General features: G+C 37.2%; 1 protein-coding gene across 1 annotated transcript; it reads right to left on the reverse strand.

Annotated features, from left to right (window-relative positions):
• Positions 1-8,661: 8,661 nt before the first annotated feature.
• On the reverse strand, positions 8,662-9,708 carry LOC106385074 (probable disease resistance protein RPP1). Its single transcript, XM_048772184.1, has 2 exons — positions 9,103-9,708; positions 8,662-8,901 (listed from the first exon to the last, which is right to left on the reverse strand). The coding sequence occupies exons 1-2, from the start codon at positions 9,591-9,593 to the stop codon at positions 8,757-8,759; spliced, it is 636 nt and encodes a 211-aa protein (XP_048628141.1). The 5' UTR covers positions 9,594-9,708; the 3' UTR covers positions 8,662-8,756.
• Between the last annotated feature and the right edge of the window lie 7,507 nt (positions 9,709-17,215).

Below are 17,215 nucleotides of genomic sequence, written 5' to 3' on the forward strand. Positions count from 1 at the left end.
AGGTACATTCCATGATTCTAGAACAAAACCGAAAGGATTCTCATATAGGTTATCGATCTGGTATATTGAACTTAAACATTCGTCATAATGTTATCCACAGTTAGATGCATGTGTTTGTGGGAACAAATCCTTCAGTTTGGTTCACGAAATTGGAGAAATTATTTGAATTCAAGATCTATGGAGATGAATTAAAACTTGATATTGTATACTTCTGCGTCAAAGGAGAAGCATTGACATGGTTCAAGAGAGATGCATAGTCGGAGATTTTGGGATTGGACTGATTTTAAGTGCAGAATATAGGGTTTTGATGAATTACTGATAAGATAGAACTGCTATGGTGACTTAATTAGGATCTTTCACAGAATTGATCTATCTGATTGTGTTGTAAAGTAACTAACTAGAACCATGAACTTAGGATAATAGACAACCACAAAAGTGAGTTCTTTACTTGATAATAATTTTGATGAGTTAGGTCGTTAGGCGTATGCGAGAGATGGTCTAATCATCTAGTGAACATATTGATTATGGCGTTAATGCTTGTATAAAGAGGTATTGATTGGCACTTTGTAGTACCGATCGACACTCGTTCCTTACTCACACGTGAGAGCTGGAGTAATAGATTAAACATCTCATTAGACTCGCAGCGAAAGTTGGATATCTTACTTTTGAATTCAAGTTATAGGACGGTTCATCATACTCTCTTAGCATCTATAACTGATACACTGATTGCCTGAAACCCTCTAAGTTTAGCTTTCATCCCATATATCTTACAACCAATGTTTTTAAACCCGACTCGGATACTGAACCGGACGATTTACCGGGTCACTAGGTCACTGAGTTAACCGCGGACGAACCGCGGGTTAATAAATAAATTAATTTTATTGTATAATAAATTACAACCAACTATTTACTTGTTTTCTATTATTTACTAATTTAATAATTATTTATCTAGCTTAATCTTTATTTCTATAGTTTATTATGTGTTCATGCTCCATGTAGATTTGATCCATAAATACTACAATATGATCACTTATTTGAGAGAAAAGGTTGTTCAAAAGTAATTTGAGCGATATCAATCTCCATAGCTGCTTTTAACAGCTCCATAATCCTCTTATTTGAATGGAAGACGCCACTTGCTTGCAAGGATACTGAACTTCAGCTCCTTGTCTTCTGGACCATCATGGTCTTCGCAAGGGTACATCTTCAGCAGCTTAAAAACAATATCTCTCAAATAGTTCTCTGAAAACTTTAAAGGTGAACATCATTTCTTTCTCGTTAGGCACGCCCCCATCCTTAGAGAATTGTGAGTGTGGAAATAAGTAACCAGAGTATTAAAGTCCTAAAAACTTGAGCTTTTCCATGGGTATTAATAACCAAGCTTATGTAAATGATTTGGACAGAGCTCTTGCTCTTCTTTTTAGTTTTGCAAAGCTTTTTGATGGATTGGGCAAAACACTGCTCTTAAACCATGTTGAAAACTTGAGAATACATGGAATAAAATGAGCTTCGATACCATGTTGATTATTGTGAATTAGTAAACCCAAACATTTCTGGTGAAAATCTTATCATAGAGGGAATGAGCTCAATGGCTCTCTTAACTTTCATTCATCACAATACATATATACTTATACATAAACAACAACTAAACAGGCTTAAAGCTCATCTCACGTTAGTATTGTCATCATTGCTCTAATACAAAGTAAAACCAAGAGCTAAAACAGGCTGAAGAAACCGTGGGCCACCTCTAGTATGTGGGAAAATATCTCAGTCATTTTCTTTCCTCTGAAATAAGAAAGCAGCTATTGTTGATTTTTGTATAGTTGCTTGCTTCTTCCTTCACCAGGCCGCTTCTCTTTGCTGGATCCTTGTTGGACTGGTCTTCTTCATGGTTTTTCCTTGTGCTAATTGGATTCTTCTTCTTGGACACCTTATGTAGACAAACTAATTGGACTACACTAAGCTTCATAATGTCTAAGTAGGCTGGTGGCATTATGTACATAATGATTGGGCTTCTTTACTCATGCCCATACTTCACTTTTGTACGTCATACTTCACCTTGCACCTTGCGAGACTTTATACTTCTCACGCCAATATGCACCAATTGATGCATGTGTGCTTTTCGCATGCACTTGCTGCATTATTCGTCTTCTCTGCATCATGAGTGATTGCCACACTCGAATGGACTCCTGAAGGTTTCCATTTTGTCCTTTTTTGCTCCTTTGAGTGATGATAGCCTTGCTTCCCTAAAGCTGTCCTTCACATGCATACTAGACGGTTTGCCCCCACACATTCACTCATGTGATCTTCCTTGTTTACCTTGGAGTGTATAGTAGTTTGTCTCACTTAAGTTCCTTCGTTGCACCACATGAAGAGCTTCTCCTCATGCCACTTGGTTCAGCTCTTCATGGTGTTCTACTTTCACCATTCAATTTCTGTTTCAAGTGGACACCTTAACTTTGGTAGTGCATTTTTCTGTTCCTGCTCAGACATTTCTCTAATGTAAGAGCCCATCATAACCTTTAGACCTAGAAGGAGTTTTACCAGGAAGCCATGTAACTTCTATAACAAGATTTGTAAAAAAAAAAAATAGGGATTTTCTAGACAAAAACTTAAGGACATAATACTTGCACAGCCTCAACAGCTGATTGAAATCTCTTTTGAAAATATGGTTGATCCTGTGTTCATACTAGAGCTTGACCTGCGCACCTGCGTGGGTGTTTGTCTTTTTTTTTACCCTTTTATAAATGATAATATATATTTTTACATTTATCTGTGTAAATAATTGTTTAATATGACTTTTATAAATACAATAATTTTATAGTTTATACTAACTAATTTTATTTTATCTTGCAAATCATCAATTTTATCATCCATATTTTAGAATATGACCAGTATATCCACACAAATGTATTTTTATTATTTATGGATCATAATTTTATGATAATATATAATAAAATTGTTGTATATACTATTTAAAAATATATATAAATATAATCATACCGAATTTTCATCGGACTATTATTTATGTGAAAATATATATAACATAATATATTTTTATATTAATCTATATATTATATAAATGATTCTTTTTATGTGATTTTATTTCAATTATTACTTATAAATAATAAAAATATAATTATATATCTTTAAAAAAAATATTGTTTATTAACTATTTAAAGCTAGGTAGCGAATTATTATGGAATTAATTATTATGTATACATGGAATTAGTAAAATAATTACAATATAATGTATGTATATTGAATTACGAAATATATATATATATATATATATATATATATATGGAATTAATTATTTCTAAACACATTTATATATTATAAAATAGAAAAAGACAAAGAATACTTAAAACTATGTATAGTAATTATTGTTGCCATGATTTTTTAGTTAGAATTTGATTTTGAAAATCCATTAATTAAAGACGTAAATACAAAAATGAGAAACACTTTCTTGTCTCTTAGTGAAGATACATTGTATCTTTCTAATTTATCACCTGAGACAATATTTATTATGTAGTTTTAGTTGTGCATTGTACATACCTAGTAAGGTCTTTGATAGTATCCTTTGATACATCCAAATATATTCACTTAATCCAAATTAATCAATAGTAATGTTATGTATCCACTACAAGAAACAATGCGATTTGTGTGAAAAAAACCCTCTCAATTCCTTTGCAAATTGTTATTTGCGAAGAAAGACATTTACTCGCAAGTCCTTAGTCGCAAATAAAACATGTTCACAATAAAATCGTTATTGCGAGAGAAAATAAATTCCTCACAAATTTTCGATTGACAATATTCCTCTCAACTTTACAAGGGAACTGTAAGGGAATATATTCCTTTGCACATTTGTGAGGGAAATATTGCGAGCCTATGATCCCGCTGCAAATTTGCGAGGAAGTGTTCCCTCCCAAGTTTGCGAGGCAGATATTCCCTTGCAATAAGAGATTTGTGAGTGTAATTCTCTCGCAAATTTGGTAATAGCTCAGCTATTGCAAACGGTAAGAGCTTCTATGAATACGTAACAATCGTGACATCCACACCAGAAGGCTCATAAAGTCGGAGTCACCTATAGTCTGAAGAATGTCATGCCACCTATAGTCTGGAGAGTTCCAGGCCACCAATAGTTGGGAGAGTGCCCGACCACCTATAGTTTGGAGAGTCTCAGGCTACCAATAGTCGGGAGAATGCCCGACCACATACAATCAGAAGATTACTGCAATATCCACATACATTTATTATATTTAAATGAAACAAACAATGTTGAATCTTCTAACGTCTCATTTCCAGTTTAACACATCAACTAACAAATAGATTCCACTAAAACTCAATTCAAGAAGAGAAGACATATTAAAATTAAACTATGTATATTTGAAGTCTTAAACTGTGTACGAGAAATTACGAGAATAGCCCTCACCTTAGCTAATATCGGGTAGGTCTGAGCATTTTATCCGGATCCGAAGACCCGACCCGAAACCGACCCGAATAAACCCGGTTCGGGTAAGAACCGACCCGATCAAATTACCCTATCGGGTCTTGTTGCAGAGGACCCGCGGGTCTTAGACCCGACCCGACCCAAACCCGAAACCCGATGGGTACCTGAATTAATAATGTAAATTAAATAAAATACATCAAAGAGGAATCGAAAACGGGTTATTTGTCTAGAGAACATGGAGGTCAACCACTAGGAGACAACGAATTGTTGTTGACCTCCATGTTCGAAAGTGTTTCCATGCCTTAGCACACAAAGGGACTATACCGTTTGAAAGTGTTTCCATGCCTTAGCACCCAAAGGATGTGTAACCTCGCAATCTTTTACCAAATGATGGGCATGCCATCTCATTGACGTAAGGGGCGGACCCACCCTCTGAGGAGGTATCTTATGCATATAAATCCACTGATAGAAACTGTCAGCTCTGGTGGTTTAAAATGTTCAAATGTGCCCCCATTCAACCCATGTTCGACACCAGTGAGCGTTTTTTCTTCAGATTTGTGTTTACTTTATTATATTTTAGTCACATTTTTATAAAATAAGTTTTTTTTTTATCTTTTGCTTTATGCTATCTAATAGAAAAGATTTGCTTTTCTTCCTTTGATTGAATATTAGCTTTTACCTTTTCAAAAATATAAATTATTTTGTTTAAGTTTTAGTTTAACAATTATTTTATCAATCTATTCTATCAAAACAAAAATATGACCTGCCGATAAATGTTAAGTCCAACTATTTATTTAATAAATACAAAAAAAAATTGTATGACGACTTTTTTTGGCAACGCAAATTATAACCATAACTACTTCTTCTAATAAAATAATTTTGCAACCTCTACTTTAGTTCCAAAATTTTAGGAACCGACTTCCCCCAAATACATATATTCAGCTACTGTTATAAATATTGAATATTACTTCTTCATTTTAGTTCATACCAAATGCCATGGTTTTATCTATTATATTTAAAGTAATAGTTTAACATGTGTCATTTGTTATATTACTTATCCTCACTTTCAGATATATAATTTTTCCTTCCTTTTGGTTTGACTATTAACCTACGAATAATTAATTAATATGTTTAATCAATATTATTTATTCATTTGATTCTTAAACATTTCATTATGTTTTCAACAAACGAACTGTTTACATTTATAAAATTATTATTATTCTTACTTATTAACCGGCCAATGTTATTTAATAGTATGATAGTATTTTAAAAATTGTTATAATTAAAAATTCAAAAATGTTTAATATTTAAACAACTTTCTATTATATATGATATTAAAGTATTATAAAATTTTTTTTCTAAATCCGAATTATTAAAGGTATATTTAAATCATATTGGTTGCAAATCTTACATGTACCAATTTGAAATAATAATATAATATCTTAGCTATTTATTCTTTAATTCTTCGAATAATGCAGTATTCATCAAAATTCAAAATCAATAGGATGCTTCAATCTGAAACTATATTTTCCATATATTCTCAATACAAAATTTAATTACTTAACAAAACCAGTTAATGTACATAAACTTTAGTCCAACCAAATTCTACAAAGTATATGTTTGGAAATAAATTTAAGATTATTAAAACTATTTAAGTTGATATTATTATGGAAGTATTATTTATAAATTATATTTTACGGGTTTTAGTTTAAGGGGTTTAAATAGTTTATTCGATTAAAAAATATTTATTAAATGTGATTTTACTTAAAGTTAGTGAAGACCATATTAATCCATATATATGTATATAACAGAATATACTGTAAATTACTTTTGTCAAGCATTTTTTTGAAAATTTGTTTGGTTTTCGGTGTGGATTGGATTTGACATTGGTTTCTGGATAAAACACTTTAAGAACCATTCGAATATATAGACCATGTCTAATAGAGTATGAGATTTTAATTTTCGGGTTGATCCCGAGTCAGGTTATTTGGGTACAAATATTCATATCTAACTATGTTAGGTAACTGTTAAGAAAATATAATATGTTGCAAACTTTAGAAATAAAGTTCTAAATAATTTTTAAAATGCATATGGCATAAGTGTATAGTTATGCAACTTGACATATTTAATATAGTTACCAAAAATTATATTAAATTAAATTAATTTTAAACATAAATATGATTACAAAAAATAACACAAATATAAAAATTAAATCTCTCAAAAAAATTAAAACAAAAAATATACATGCCCTTTAAAAGGGTGGGTCAGAATCTAGTTTTATTTTCAATACTTATATTAAAATAATCAGTAAAAAGTATCCAACATAACAAAAACCTGTTTATCTTATCAACTGACTCAAGTTTTTGAAAAGTGGTTGTTTAAATGTTCTTTAAAAATTTATAATTTATAATTTAATTAATTAATACATAATTAAAGTTTTAATAAATATATATATTTATATATTATGATAAGTTTTTCATAAATACAATATATATGTATATATGTTGTGCCCCATGTTAAATTATTTTCTGGATCCGCCCCTGATTGACGTGGCTGCCCTTTCCGAGTGATATAAACGCTTTAATCTGTTTGTGATTGGTAAGTTGCCACATATTTTGGTACGACACACAATTCTTTCTTGTAGTTTCTAGATATCTCGGTTTTCCACAAAATCGGCATTCCAGTAGTTTCTTATCGTCTTTCCAGAAAATCATGCAGTTGTCAACGCATACATCGATGATTTAGATGGTAGACCAAGATCCGCTACTAACCTATGAATTTCATAGAAATTTTCAGCAGCAAGATTACCTTCTAATTAATACTCATTAATTAGTTGACCTCATGAATCCATGCAATTCTCATTTAGATTCTAATCAATTTTAAGATTCATCATCCTAGATGTGAGTGATAATCTATAAATCCCTTCTATACATCCTCTTTATATGGGTTTTTTTTTGCTGCGTCTAACATATTATAAAACTGTTTTGCTTCTATGTTAGGTTCTTTCCTGTTACTATTAGGAAGGACAACTTCATGAAATGCATCGGTAACCATGTCATGATACTTATTTCCATGTTTCTCATACCCATCGCACACATTATTTCCAAACATATTTTGTGCATGGTACTCATAATAATAAGCATTATAACTTGATAGTTCAAATCTTTGGTCTGTACTACGACTTGATGCAATTCCCATGCAAAAATCATATGTAGTAGTTTCGTTTAAATAATCTATTATATAGATGCCTTTTTTACAGTATCTATTTCTAAATATGGCTCGTTCTTGCATTTTCTACGAGGACAAAATATTTTACCATGTTCTCTCGCGAATGGTTGGTTAGTTGCATGTTGTAAGAATCCCCATAATCTAGCACAATACTTTTTCGTCACTTCACCAGTCTTTGGATCTTTATGATTGTACATCAATGTCTGTAATGCGTATATTTCATGTTTGAAAGATATTTTTCTCTCTACCTTTTTTTTTTTGTTTTACTTTGTTAAGTATTTTATTTAGGGTTTTTGCAGTGCATATCAACGAATCAGAAATTTATTAGCTAAGTGGATACGATACTGTTACTTTTATGATAATACCGAAATTGTCCCTATTTTCCTAAGAAAAGGGAAATACAGGGGTCGGCCACCTGTCTGTCGTAATTGGAGATTGAAACGGTTGCACGCCAAAGTAATAATGATGCAAAGTATCGGGACAGTTGAATAACCCTTTCTCTTTTCTGCAAAAACCCGAACAGTCTCCTCTTTTTATTAAATCCCAAATAGCACAACTGTCTTTTCTCAAACCCAAATCGTAAAATTATTTATCGTCTCAGTCAAAAGCCAGATCTCACTCGGTTGTACTGTCGTTGTCGAGATTTTATGTCAGCTATTTATAGACTTTTTAAAAAGTTGCAGGGGATTTGCGAAAAATTTCTCCTTGCAAAAATTCAGTATTCACAGAAACAAATGTGTTTCAACAACTTTACTTGTTTTTTGCAAAGCAATTGCAATGGACTGAAACCGACATGAAAATGCCTCACAAAACCCTCACACATTTGCAAGAAAAATATCCCCTCGCAAATTTGCCAGGTAACATGTTCCTTGTAGTTCCAATACAATTTTGTGAAGCAAAGTTTCCCTTGCAATTTTTCCTTACGAATTAAGTGTTTTCGTGTAGTGATCTTCTATATCGGATTCTAAAGGTCAAATAACCAATTATCAATTTAAAAAGGGTTTACTCTTCAAATAAAAATGAAATTAGATAATACAAATTTCGCCATAAAAGTATAGGCCTACGTGTCCAGAACCTCTTAGACATTCAAAAAAAAATAATTCCATTTTTCCATATGAGCTCCCGGTACAACTAACTCCTCGAAATCTCTTGTTGGCGTGGAACTATTCAAAATGTTTGAAACATCAGTTGCTATTTTTTCGATCATGGCTGCTTCATTATCCCTAAAAAATAGAAAAAATAATTTATAATTCCATTAAAATACGTAGTTGTTGGTATTCTTATAAGTTGTAAAGCTACAGAATATATATATATATATATATATATATATATATAATATAAGTAGTGGGATAAAAAAGGAGAGAGATAGAGTTAATGTCCTATTGCGAAATATCAGTTAGAACAAGTAAAAAACAAATGTATACCAGTTGTTTGAATGGTAACCAGCGATGGTGGCCACACCTTCCAAAGCCTTTTTCCATGTCTCAATCTCGTCACTTGTTTTGCCTTTACACGTTTTTCTAAAGGACTTCCCAAAATCTTTCCTCTGCTTCTTTACATCAGCTGGATCCACTTCATAGAAAATGGTCATAACTGTCTGACCAAGCTCTGTCCTACACTTCATGATCTCCACTAACTCGTTTAGGCACCAAGACGAAGAAGCATAGTTCTTGGAGAGCAAGATGATCCCAATTTTCGATCCTTTAATAGCATCGATAAGCTGGGGACCGATCGACTTATTCCTCTCGATATCATCGTCAATGAAAGTGTCAATTCCTTTGCTTCTAAACTCTTTCAGAATGTGACTAAGAAAGGATCTGCGGACATCTGCCCCATGGAAGCTCGGGAAGACATGGTGCTTCCAATTTGGAGGCAGAGAAGATAGAGGAGAAAGAGAAAAAGAAGACGAAGCCATTATAGTATCAGTGATTGAGATGGAAGCAATATCACACCGCTTTTTTAGAAAGCAATTGCAGAAAGGGATGGACAGGTTTTTTTTTTTGCAACTGCTTGAATCTTGAAAATGCTTCTATTATTGAGATAATATAGGAACTTTCGTAGAATCCCTCTATTCTGGATTTACTAGGGAGGTAAGACGCAAAATATGTGGCCACAAATCAAACATATCATATTCTCCATGATTTTAGTGAATTTGTTTATTTATCATCTTTTCCATAATTTTAGGATAAATAATTAGTTTAATTAATCTTATTATTTAAAAAAGTATGTTAATATATATATTTATCATGATATTTAAAATAATTAATAAAAATTAAATTATTTTACTGATATATAAACTATTTAAAAATATATATTTAATATATAATTATATGATATTTAGAACATTTAATTAAGAAAATAGATATTAACAATTGATATTAACAATATCTACAAATAATATCATAATTTTGTTTATCTTATATTTAGTTTACGACTTAATGACTAATATTATAGCTATTTCTCTGATTCTTATTGGAAATATTGATCCAAATATATATATTATTATAAAAATTATACATAAGTATACTAATATATTTAATTTAATCGGTTTCTTCAGTTTATTCGGTTGAATCAGTTAATATGTTGAACCATATCCATATATTATGGCTTCTTAAAATAACATCTATCTGGTTTATTCGATACTACCAAATCCAAACTATTTTCTTTATTTTGGTTTGGTTCGGTTTTCAGTAGTCGGTTTTACCGGATTGAACACCCCTAGACTATTGTTATTTTGTTGACGTTTTATGGGTTGTAGTTTTTATATAATCCTTTCCGTGCCAGTGGGTTTCTTTTCGGTCCAAATACAATAAGTGTTTAATTTCAAATCCAGATTTCCTAATTTGATTATTACCATGGAAAAATTTTGATCCAAAACTCACATCTTAAATATAAAATATGAAACAAAATAACATAGTTTAATATATTTATTACCAATATGATGTTGAAGTATATTTAAAATATTAATTTAAAATTGTATCTAATTTAATAAATTTTTTAATAAAAATGAACATTATAATTAAAAATTGTTATATATATTAGTCCGCACAAAGTGCGGGATATCAACTAGTTATACCAAAAAACAAAAGAATAAAAGATCCTTAAAAATTGGAAGAACTGCATAAATATATTAAAATAAGTCTTTTTTGGTAAAAATGTTAAATATTATTACTATTTTTGATTTTCGTAGAAGATTACAAAGATACAAGTAAATAGCTACTACAATAACTAAACTACACAAACTAATTTAACTAAGAGGGAAGTCACAAAAATAAACCCACAACCTGTTGAAACCCTGTCCTAAACTGACTGATTACTAAATCGAGACCAAACGGTAAAACTACGACGAACCTTAGTAGCTCTGAATATCCATCACATCTTAATTGTTGACACAGAACGGTGTATCGGGGACTGACAAGAGAGGAACCGCGACTCCACCACATTGCAAGATGTTTTTTGCCGCCAATTTTGCACGTCGCCACTGGAGATGAGATGGTCACATCTTGTAACTCAGGCAAGATAGCGGAGCCTGCTAGCGACATTCCCACTATCTTGAGCAAGAGTACATGAATAATCAACAAGGATAGACCCAAACAGACCAATCCAAGAAGATCAGAACAGAGCCATCCTACACGCATGGTCAAACGGGAGAGGAGGACTTTTGACAAGAACGACACATCCGACCCGCTAAACAAGAGCCCAACAAAACCATGAGGATTGCTTCAACCATCGGAACACAAGACCCTACTAATCATATAGCCGCGATTCATCGGAGATGGACCCTAATCCGCAGAGGCACCGAAAGACTCCATTGGAAAGACAGAGAAGACAAAGACTGAGAGGCAGATACGCCCACTATGAGGCAAAGAAAACGTTTGATTTAGCTGATAGGACCTCAAAGCGGCCGACACACCGCCACCGACACAGCAAAGACCGAAAGGAGGAGAAAATCTCGAATCTAACGAGCGAGCTCCTAAACGCAGACTCCTCTGCTCTCCACAAACCTTCGCGCCTAGCCGTCCTTACAGATATACCGACTGCCTCTGACTTTCAAGAACTGCCACCGACCGTCATGATTACTGGTTCCAGAACTTTTGCATCTCGGGGAGAAGGTTAGGGAAAACATTTACCTATATTGTGATTTTTCAATGTCTTTACCTACCATTTGTATACTCACGTAGAAGCAAATAAAGTAAGATGTGAGTACACGAGCATATGCAATATTTATGGTACTACCTTAGGGAGTTTTATTAATTTCATTCATAAAATAATGTGTTTGTTATCTAATGCAGATGAATGTAAACGACAATGAGAACCAAACAAAAAAAGGACTCAGTGAATTATGAAGTGAGTACTCATACAGTCTAGTATTTTCATAACAATCATTCTTTTAAATTGACCAATATTTCAGCTTCATATTTACTAATATTTTTGTTTTATGGTCTTTACGCATATCATTCTTACATTCATGTAGATCAATATTAATTATAATCATGACCAAATTAAATATATGAGAAAGCAATGAGTCAGGATGTGAGTATACGAGAAGATGCAAGTCTAATGGAGCAAACACCAGTTAGTCTTTTCAAATAGTTGACAATACGAGCAAGAATAATCGTGGTCATATTTTTTAAAAAATTATGAACCATATTGTAACGACCCAATTTCAGTCCAAAAGTTTTGTCCGTTAAAGTCCAGGCATTCCCGAAACCCAGAATGATTCTCTATAAATACTCACCTCCATCAACTTTATTTCCTCCAAATCAACAAGAAAAATAGTGGAGCTTTTGCAGATACTAGAGATTGAACCAGCGGAGATTGACCACATCGACCTCATCACCACCGTACGCAGATCAAGGTAACCGCTGGAAACCGCTATGCCTTTAGTTTCAGTTTTGGGTCGTGTAGTAAATCGTCAATAACTTTCTCACCGTGAACTAGAGGCAGCACCGCTGTCACGAGGTCCATACTGTCTCGGCCCAGCAAAGATAGATTAGTTGAAAAAGCAGTTGAAGGAACTATCTAATACTGGTTTATCAGGTCGAGTACTTCACCCTGAGGAACACCAGTGTTGTTGTTACGAAGAAAGATGGGAGTTTCAAACTTTGTATCAACTACAAAGACTTGTACAAGGTAACTGTTGGGGATGGATTTAACCCATCCACAAAGCCCATCGAACAAAGAGCCCAGTCCAGCAAACCGAGTCGACGTCGGCGCAGAAGCCGATTCTCGAGGCTTCAACTTAACCAGGAAGCGCCGTTAGTCGAAGCGGAGAGCAAGCGAAGCGAGGTTGATCGACTAAACGGCTCGGAGCGAGCATCTCATAATCAGGCCCGAAGGGCCGACAAAGCCCAATCAGTAAAAAGAGATTAGGTTAAGGTAATCGAACAGAGTATAAAAGGAGAGGAAAGCAAAGGAGAAAGGCATCGACACTTAGCTACACAAACTTAGCGGCGAGATTAGGGTTTATCATCCGTACAATCATCTCTCTGCTATTTGTACTTTTCCGGTTTAAGCTCTCACGAGCTCCGGCTTGCTTTTACTTTCTCCACCTTTGTAACATCATCTCGAAATCTAATAAACGCCTCTGTTCGACCCATTTCTAGTATTGTTTACTTCACCCGAGACTAAACTCACCTCAAACAATTGGCGCCCACCGTGGGGCCAACAGACCCAGCGTTTCTAGACCGATATGACCACCGGAGGTACGAACCCTGATACCTCAGGAGAGGAGCCGGCACTCACGCCTCCTCCGCCTCCTCCCCTCCTCTCATCGGAATTCATGAGTTCAGTCATAGCCCGACTTGCTCATCAAGAAGAAGTTCAGAAGACGACGAATGATCAGCTCGCCGCCATCGTCGCTGCTCTTAGCGCCTCCACCGGCAACTCACAACCGCTCCGTCGTTACCTCTTCAATACAAACCCTCCTACTCCGGCAGAAGGACGAACGACGAACCCAGTCGATCCCACTCTTCAACTCGCGGAAACCCTAGCCGCCGATGCTTCTCCTACAGCGTCAGATCCATCATCTGTCCGAGAAATCGCTGAGCTTAAACTAAATTTCCAACAAATGAGTTCGAGGATCCACCAAGCAACGAGCGCAGTACCCGAGATTGACAGTGTCATCGCATCAACATCGCGTACTCCTTTCACCGAGGAACTGACGGAGGTCAAACTCCGAAAGATGGACAAGTTGCGTCTTCCGGAATACAAACCAGGAGGAGATCCTGTCGAGCACTTGACGGCTTTTAATATTGCGGTAGCGAGGGCCAGACTCGCCCCCGATGAAAGAGACGCGGGATACTGCCAACTTTTCATTGAAACACTCAACGAGCAAGCCTTAACCTGGTTCTCGGGACTCGAAGAGAACTCAATTAGAAGCTTCAAAGAGCTCTCCTCGGCTTTTCTCAAGACTTATATCATGTTCACCAAGCGTGAAGCAACGGCGTCGACTCTCTGGAACCTCAAGCAAACGAAGGATCAGAATCTTCGCGATTACATGGAACGTTTTAAGTCGGTCGTGTCAAGAATCAATATCCCAGACCACATCGCCGTCGATGCCTTGAGGAACAATCTCCTTGTGGAATGTAAGTTCCGAGAAGATCTCTATCGATGCACCGCCACGACGTTGCAAGATGCCGTTGCTCGTTCTCACAACTTCATTCGTATGGAAGAAGACACTAAAGCCATCTTGAGCAAGCACAACTCGGCGAAGCAATCGGCGCCTAAAAATGCCGCCACAGCTCACGTCGAACCTCGTCAGCATGCTCCAAGCGACAAAAATAACCGTAAGAACGGTCTCCTTTACGTCGTCGACGAAAACGGGAAGAAGTGGAACACCTTTCATCGGGAAACCGATCCTCCAAGCGAATCCCCCCGAGCAACAGCGCCAGCTACGGTCGCCCAGGTCGATTTGGCAGCGGGATCTTCCCGGACCCCACCAGGGCTTACTAAATCGTGCAAACTCCACGGTGTAAAAGGTCACGACACTTCGGAGTGCAAAACACTTTTTGCGCAATTCCTCTCCTCACTCGAAAGCGGTGAAATTAAGATTCCTCCTCCGAAGCCAAAAAGCGAGAACAGTTGGAGCAGAAACAAGGACAGGAAAAATCAGCGAAAAAATCAAGCAAAACCGCGTCAAGACGACCAAAAACCAAAGGTCGCCGAGCAAATCCCACATCAAGACGACGATGGCGACGCCTCAGCTGACGAAGATCCGCCGGCAGCCAGACAAATGATTGAAGTCATTCGAGCCCAACCGGAGTCCTCATCAGACGAAGAGAGCGATCTCGAGGAAGCCCTCGACCCGTTGGACTTACGTGTACTCCTCAAACGAAAGACCACGCCAACGAATGACAAGACTCCCGGATCATCCGATCTCCGAGTCGAGCTCAATGCTAAAAGAACTAAGCATTCGCTGAGCCCAGGATCCTCATTGGTAACTACGGAAGGCAATCCTATCGTCGATCTACGAGATCAGCTTAACGCGCGAGTCGGTGATTTGCGTGCAAAACTGGACCACAAAAAGGCCGGGTCGCCGAAAGAAAGCGAAGACCTCCGAGCTCTTCTCACCAGGAAGCAATCAAGTGTCAGGCCGCGGATCAACGTGATTATGGGAGGATCTCCACCTTGCGGGGACTCCGTACGAGCAGTCAAAGATCACCGACGAATGGTGGACACCTCGCAGCGCTGGCCGCAGAAGTTCCCAACTGATCTCCCAATCTCCTTCTCAACTGAAGACCTTGTCGGAGTAACTTTCCCTCACAACGATCCTCTCCTCGTCGTTTTAGCCATCGATAAGTACGACGTCACCAAAGTGCTGATCGATACTGGCAGCTCGGTCGATATCATTTTTCGCGAAACTCTCGTAAAAATGGGAATCGACTTAAAAGACGTGAAACCGTCATCCAGGACTCTCACCGGCTTTAACGGTTCTTCCGAAGTAATCATGGGAACTATCCGTCTCTCGGTACAAGCAGAGGGAGTAGCACGGATGGTCAAGTTCTCGGTAGTCAGCACCAAGGCTCCCTACCACGTGATACTAGGCACTCCATGGTTGTACTCCATGCGTGCAATCGCATCCACGTACCATCAGTGCGTCAAATTCCCGGGAATGGATGGCACGACTAAGACAGTGAGAGGAGATCAACGGGCCGCGCGAGATCTCTTAATCGCCACGGTCAAACTGCAGCGATCTCAGTCACTAGTCAACTCGATCTCACCTCCTATCAGCAAGATCTGCCCACAAAAGGAAGAGGTGCTCGAAGTCCCAGTCGACGAATCGGATCCAAGTAAAGTGCTACGAGTAGGCGCTTATCTGTCGGACAAGATGCAACGTGATATCACGGATTTCCTGAAGCAAAACTTGTCTACCTTTGCCTGGTCGATGACTGACATGCAGGGAATCGACCAGTCCATCACGACTCACGAGCTAAACGTAGACCCAAATATTAAGCCCATCCGACAGAAGAGACGAAAGTTGGGTCCCGAAAGATCCAAAGCAGTTGTCGAGGAAGTCGAGCGCTTACTAAGCGCGGGCTCAATAGCAGAAGTTCGTTACCCGGAATGGCTCGCTAACCCGGTGGTTGTCAAGAAGAAAAACGGCAAGTGGCGCATGTGCGTCGATTTTACTGACCTCAACAAAGCCTGCCCAAAAGACAGCTACCCACTTCCGAACATCGACAGATTGGTCGAGTCAACTGCCGGCAATGAAATGCTCACGTTTATGGACGCTTTCTCGGGATACAACCAGATCATGATGCATCCCGACGATCGAGAGAAGACGTCGTTCATAACGGATCGAGGAACTTACTGCTACAAAGTAATGCCCTTCGGGCTGAAGAATGCCGGTGCGACGTACCAGCGACTTGTCAACCGCATGTTCGCTAAACAGCTCGGTACAACGATGGAAGTCTACATCGATGACATGCTCGTCAAATCAGTCCGAGCAAACGACCACCTGGCACACTTAAGGGAGTGTTTCGACATCCTAAACGCGTACAAGATGAAGCTAAACCCGGCCAAATGCACTTTCGGGGTATCGTCCGGAGAATTCCTTGGCTACATAGTGACGCAGCGGGGAATCGAAGCAAACCCGAAGCAAATATCAGCTGTCCTTGATCTCCCCAGTCCGAGAAACTGCCGAGAAGTCCAACGACTAACAGGCCGAATCGCAGCACTTAATCGTTTCATCTCCCGATCCACCGATAAATGCCTCCCATTCTACGATCTCCTCCGAGGAAACAAGAAATTCATTTGGGACGATAAATGTGAGGAGGCTTTTAATCAGCTCAAACACTACCTTACGACGCCTCCTATCCTGGCTAAACCAGACATAGGCGACGTTTTATCTCTCTACATTGCAGTCTCGTCTGCCGCAGTCAGCAGCGTACTAATCAAGGAAGACCGAGGAGAACAACGACCTGTTTTCTACATGAGTAAAAGGATGACCGGACCGGAGACCCGGTACCCGACACTTGAAAAGATGGCCCTAGCCGTCGTCGAATCAGCAAGGAAACTCCGCCCCTATTTTCAGTC

Source organism: Brassica napus, unplaced genomic scaffold (assembly GCF_020379485.1).
Source record: "Brassica napus cultivar Da-Ae unplaced genomic scaffold, Da-Ae ScsIHWf_1459;HRSCAF=2050, whole genome shotgun sequence".
In the NCBI taxonomy this organism is placed as follows: domain Eukaryota; kingdom Viridiplantae; phylum Streptophyta; class Magnoliopsida; order Brassicales; family Brassicaceae; genus Brassica; species Brassica napus.

What these genes read in the sequence shown, in the direction of transcription:
- LOC106385074 (XM_048772184.1), bottom strand. Translation starts at nt 9,593, where the DNA reads ATGGCTTCGTCTTCTTTTTCTCTTTCTCCTCTATCTTCTCTGCCTCCA. An exon ending in GGTTACCATTCAAACAACTG is followed by an intron (nt 8,902 to 9,102) that starts GTATACATTTGT and finishes TCTATTTTTTAG; the next exon opens with GGATAATGAAGCAGCCATGA.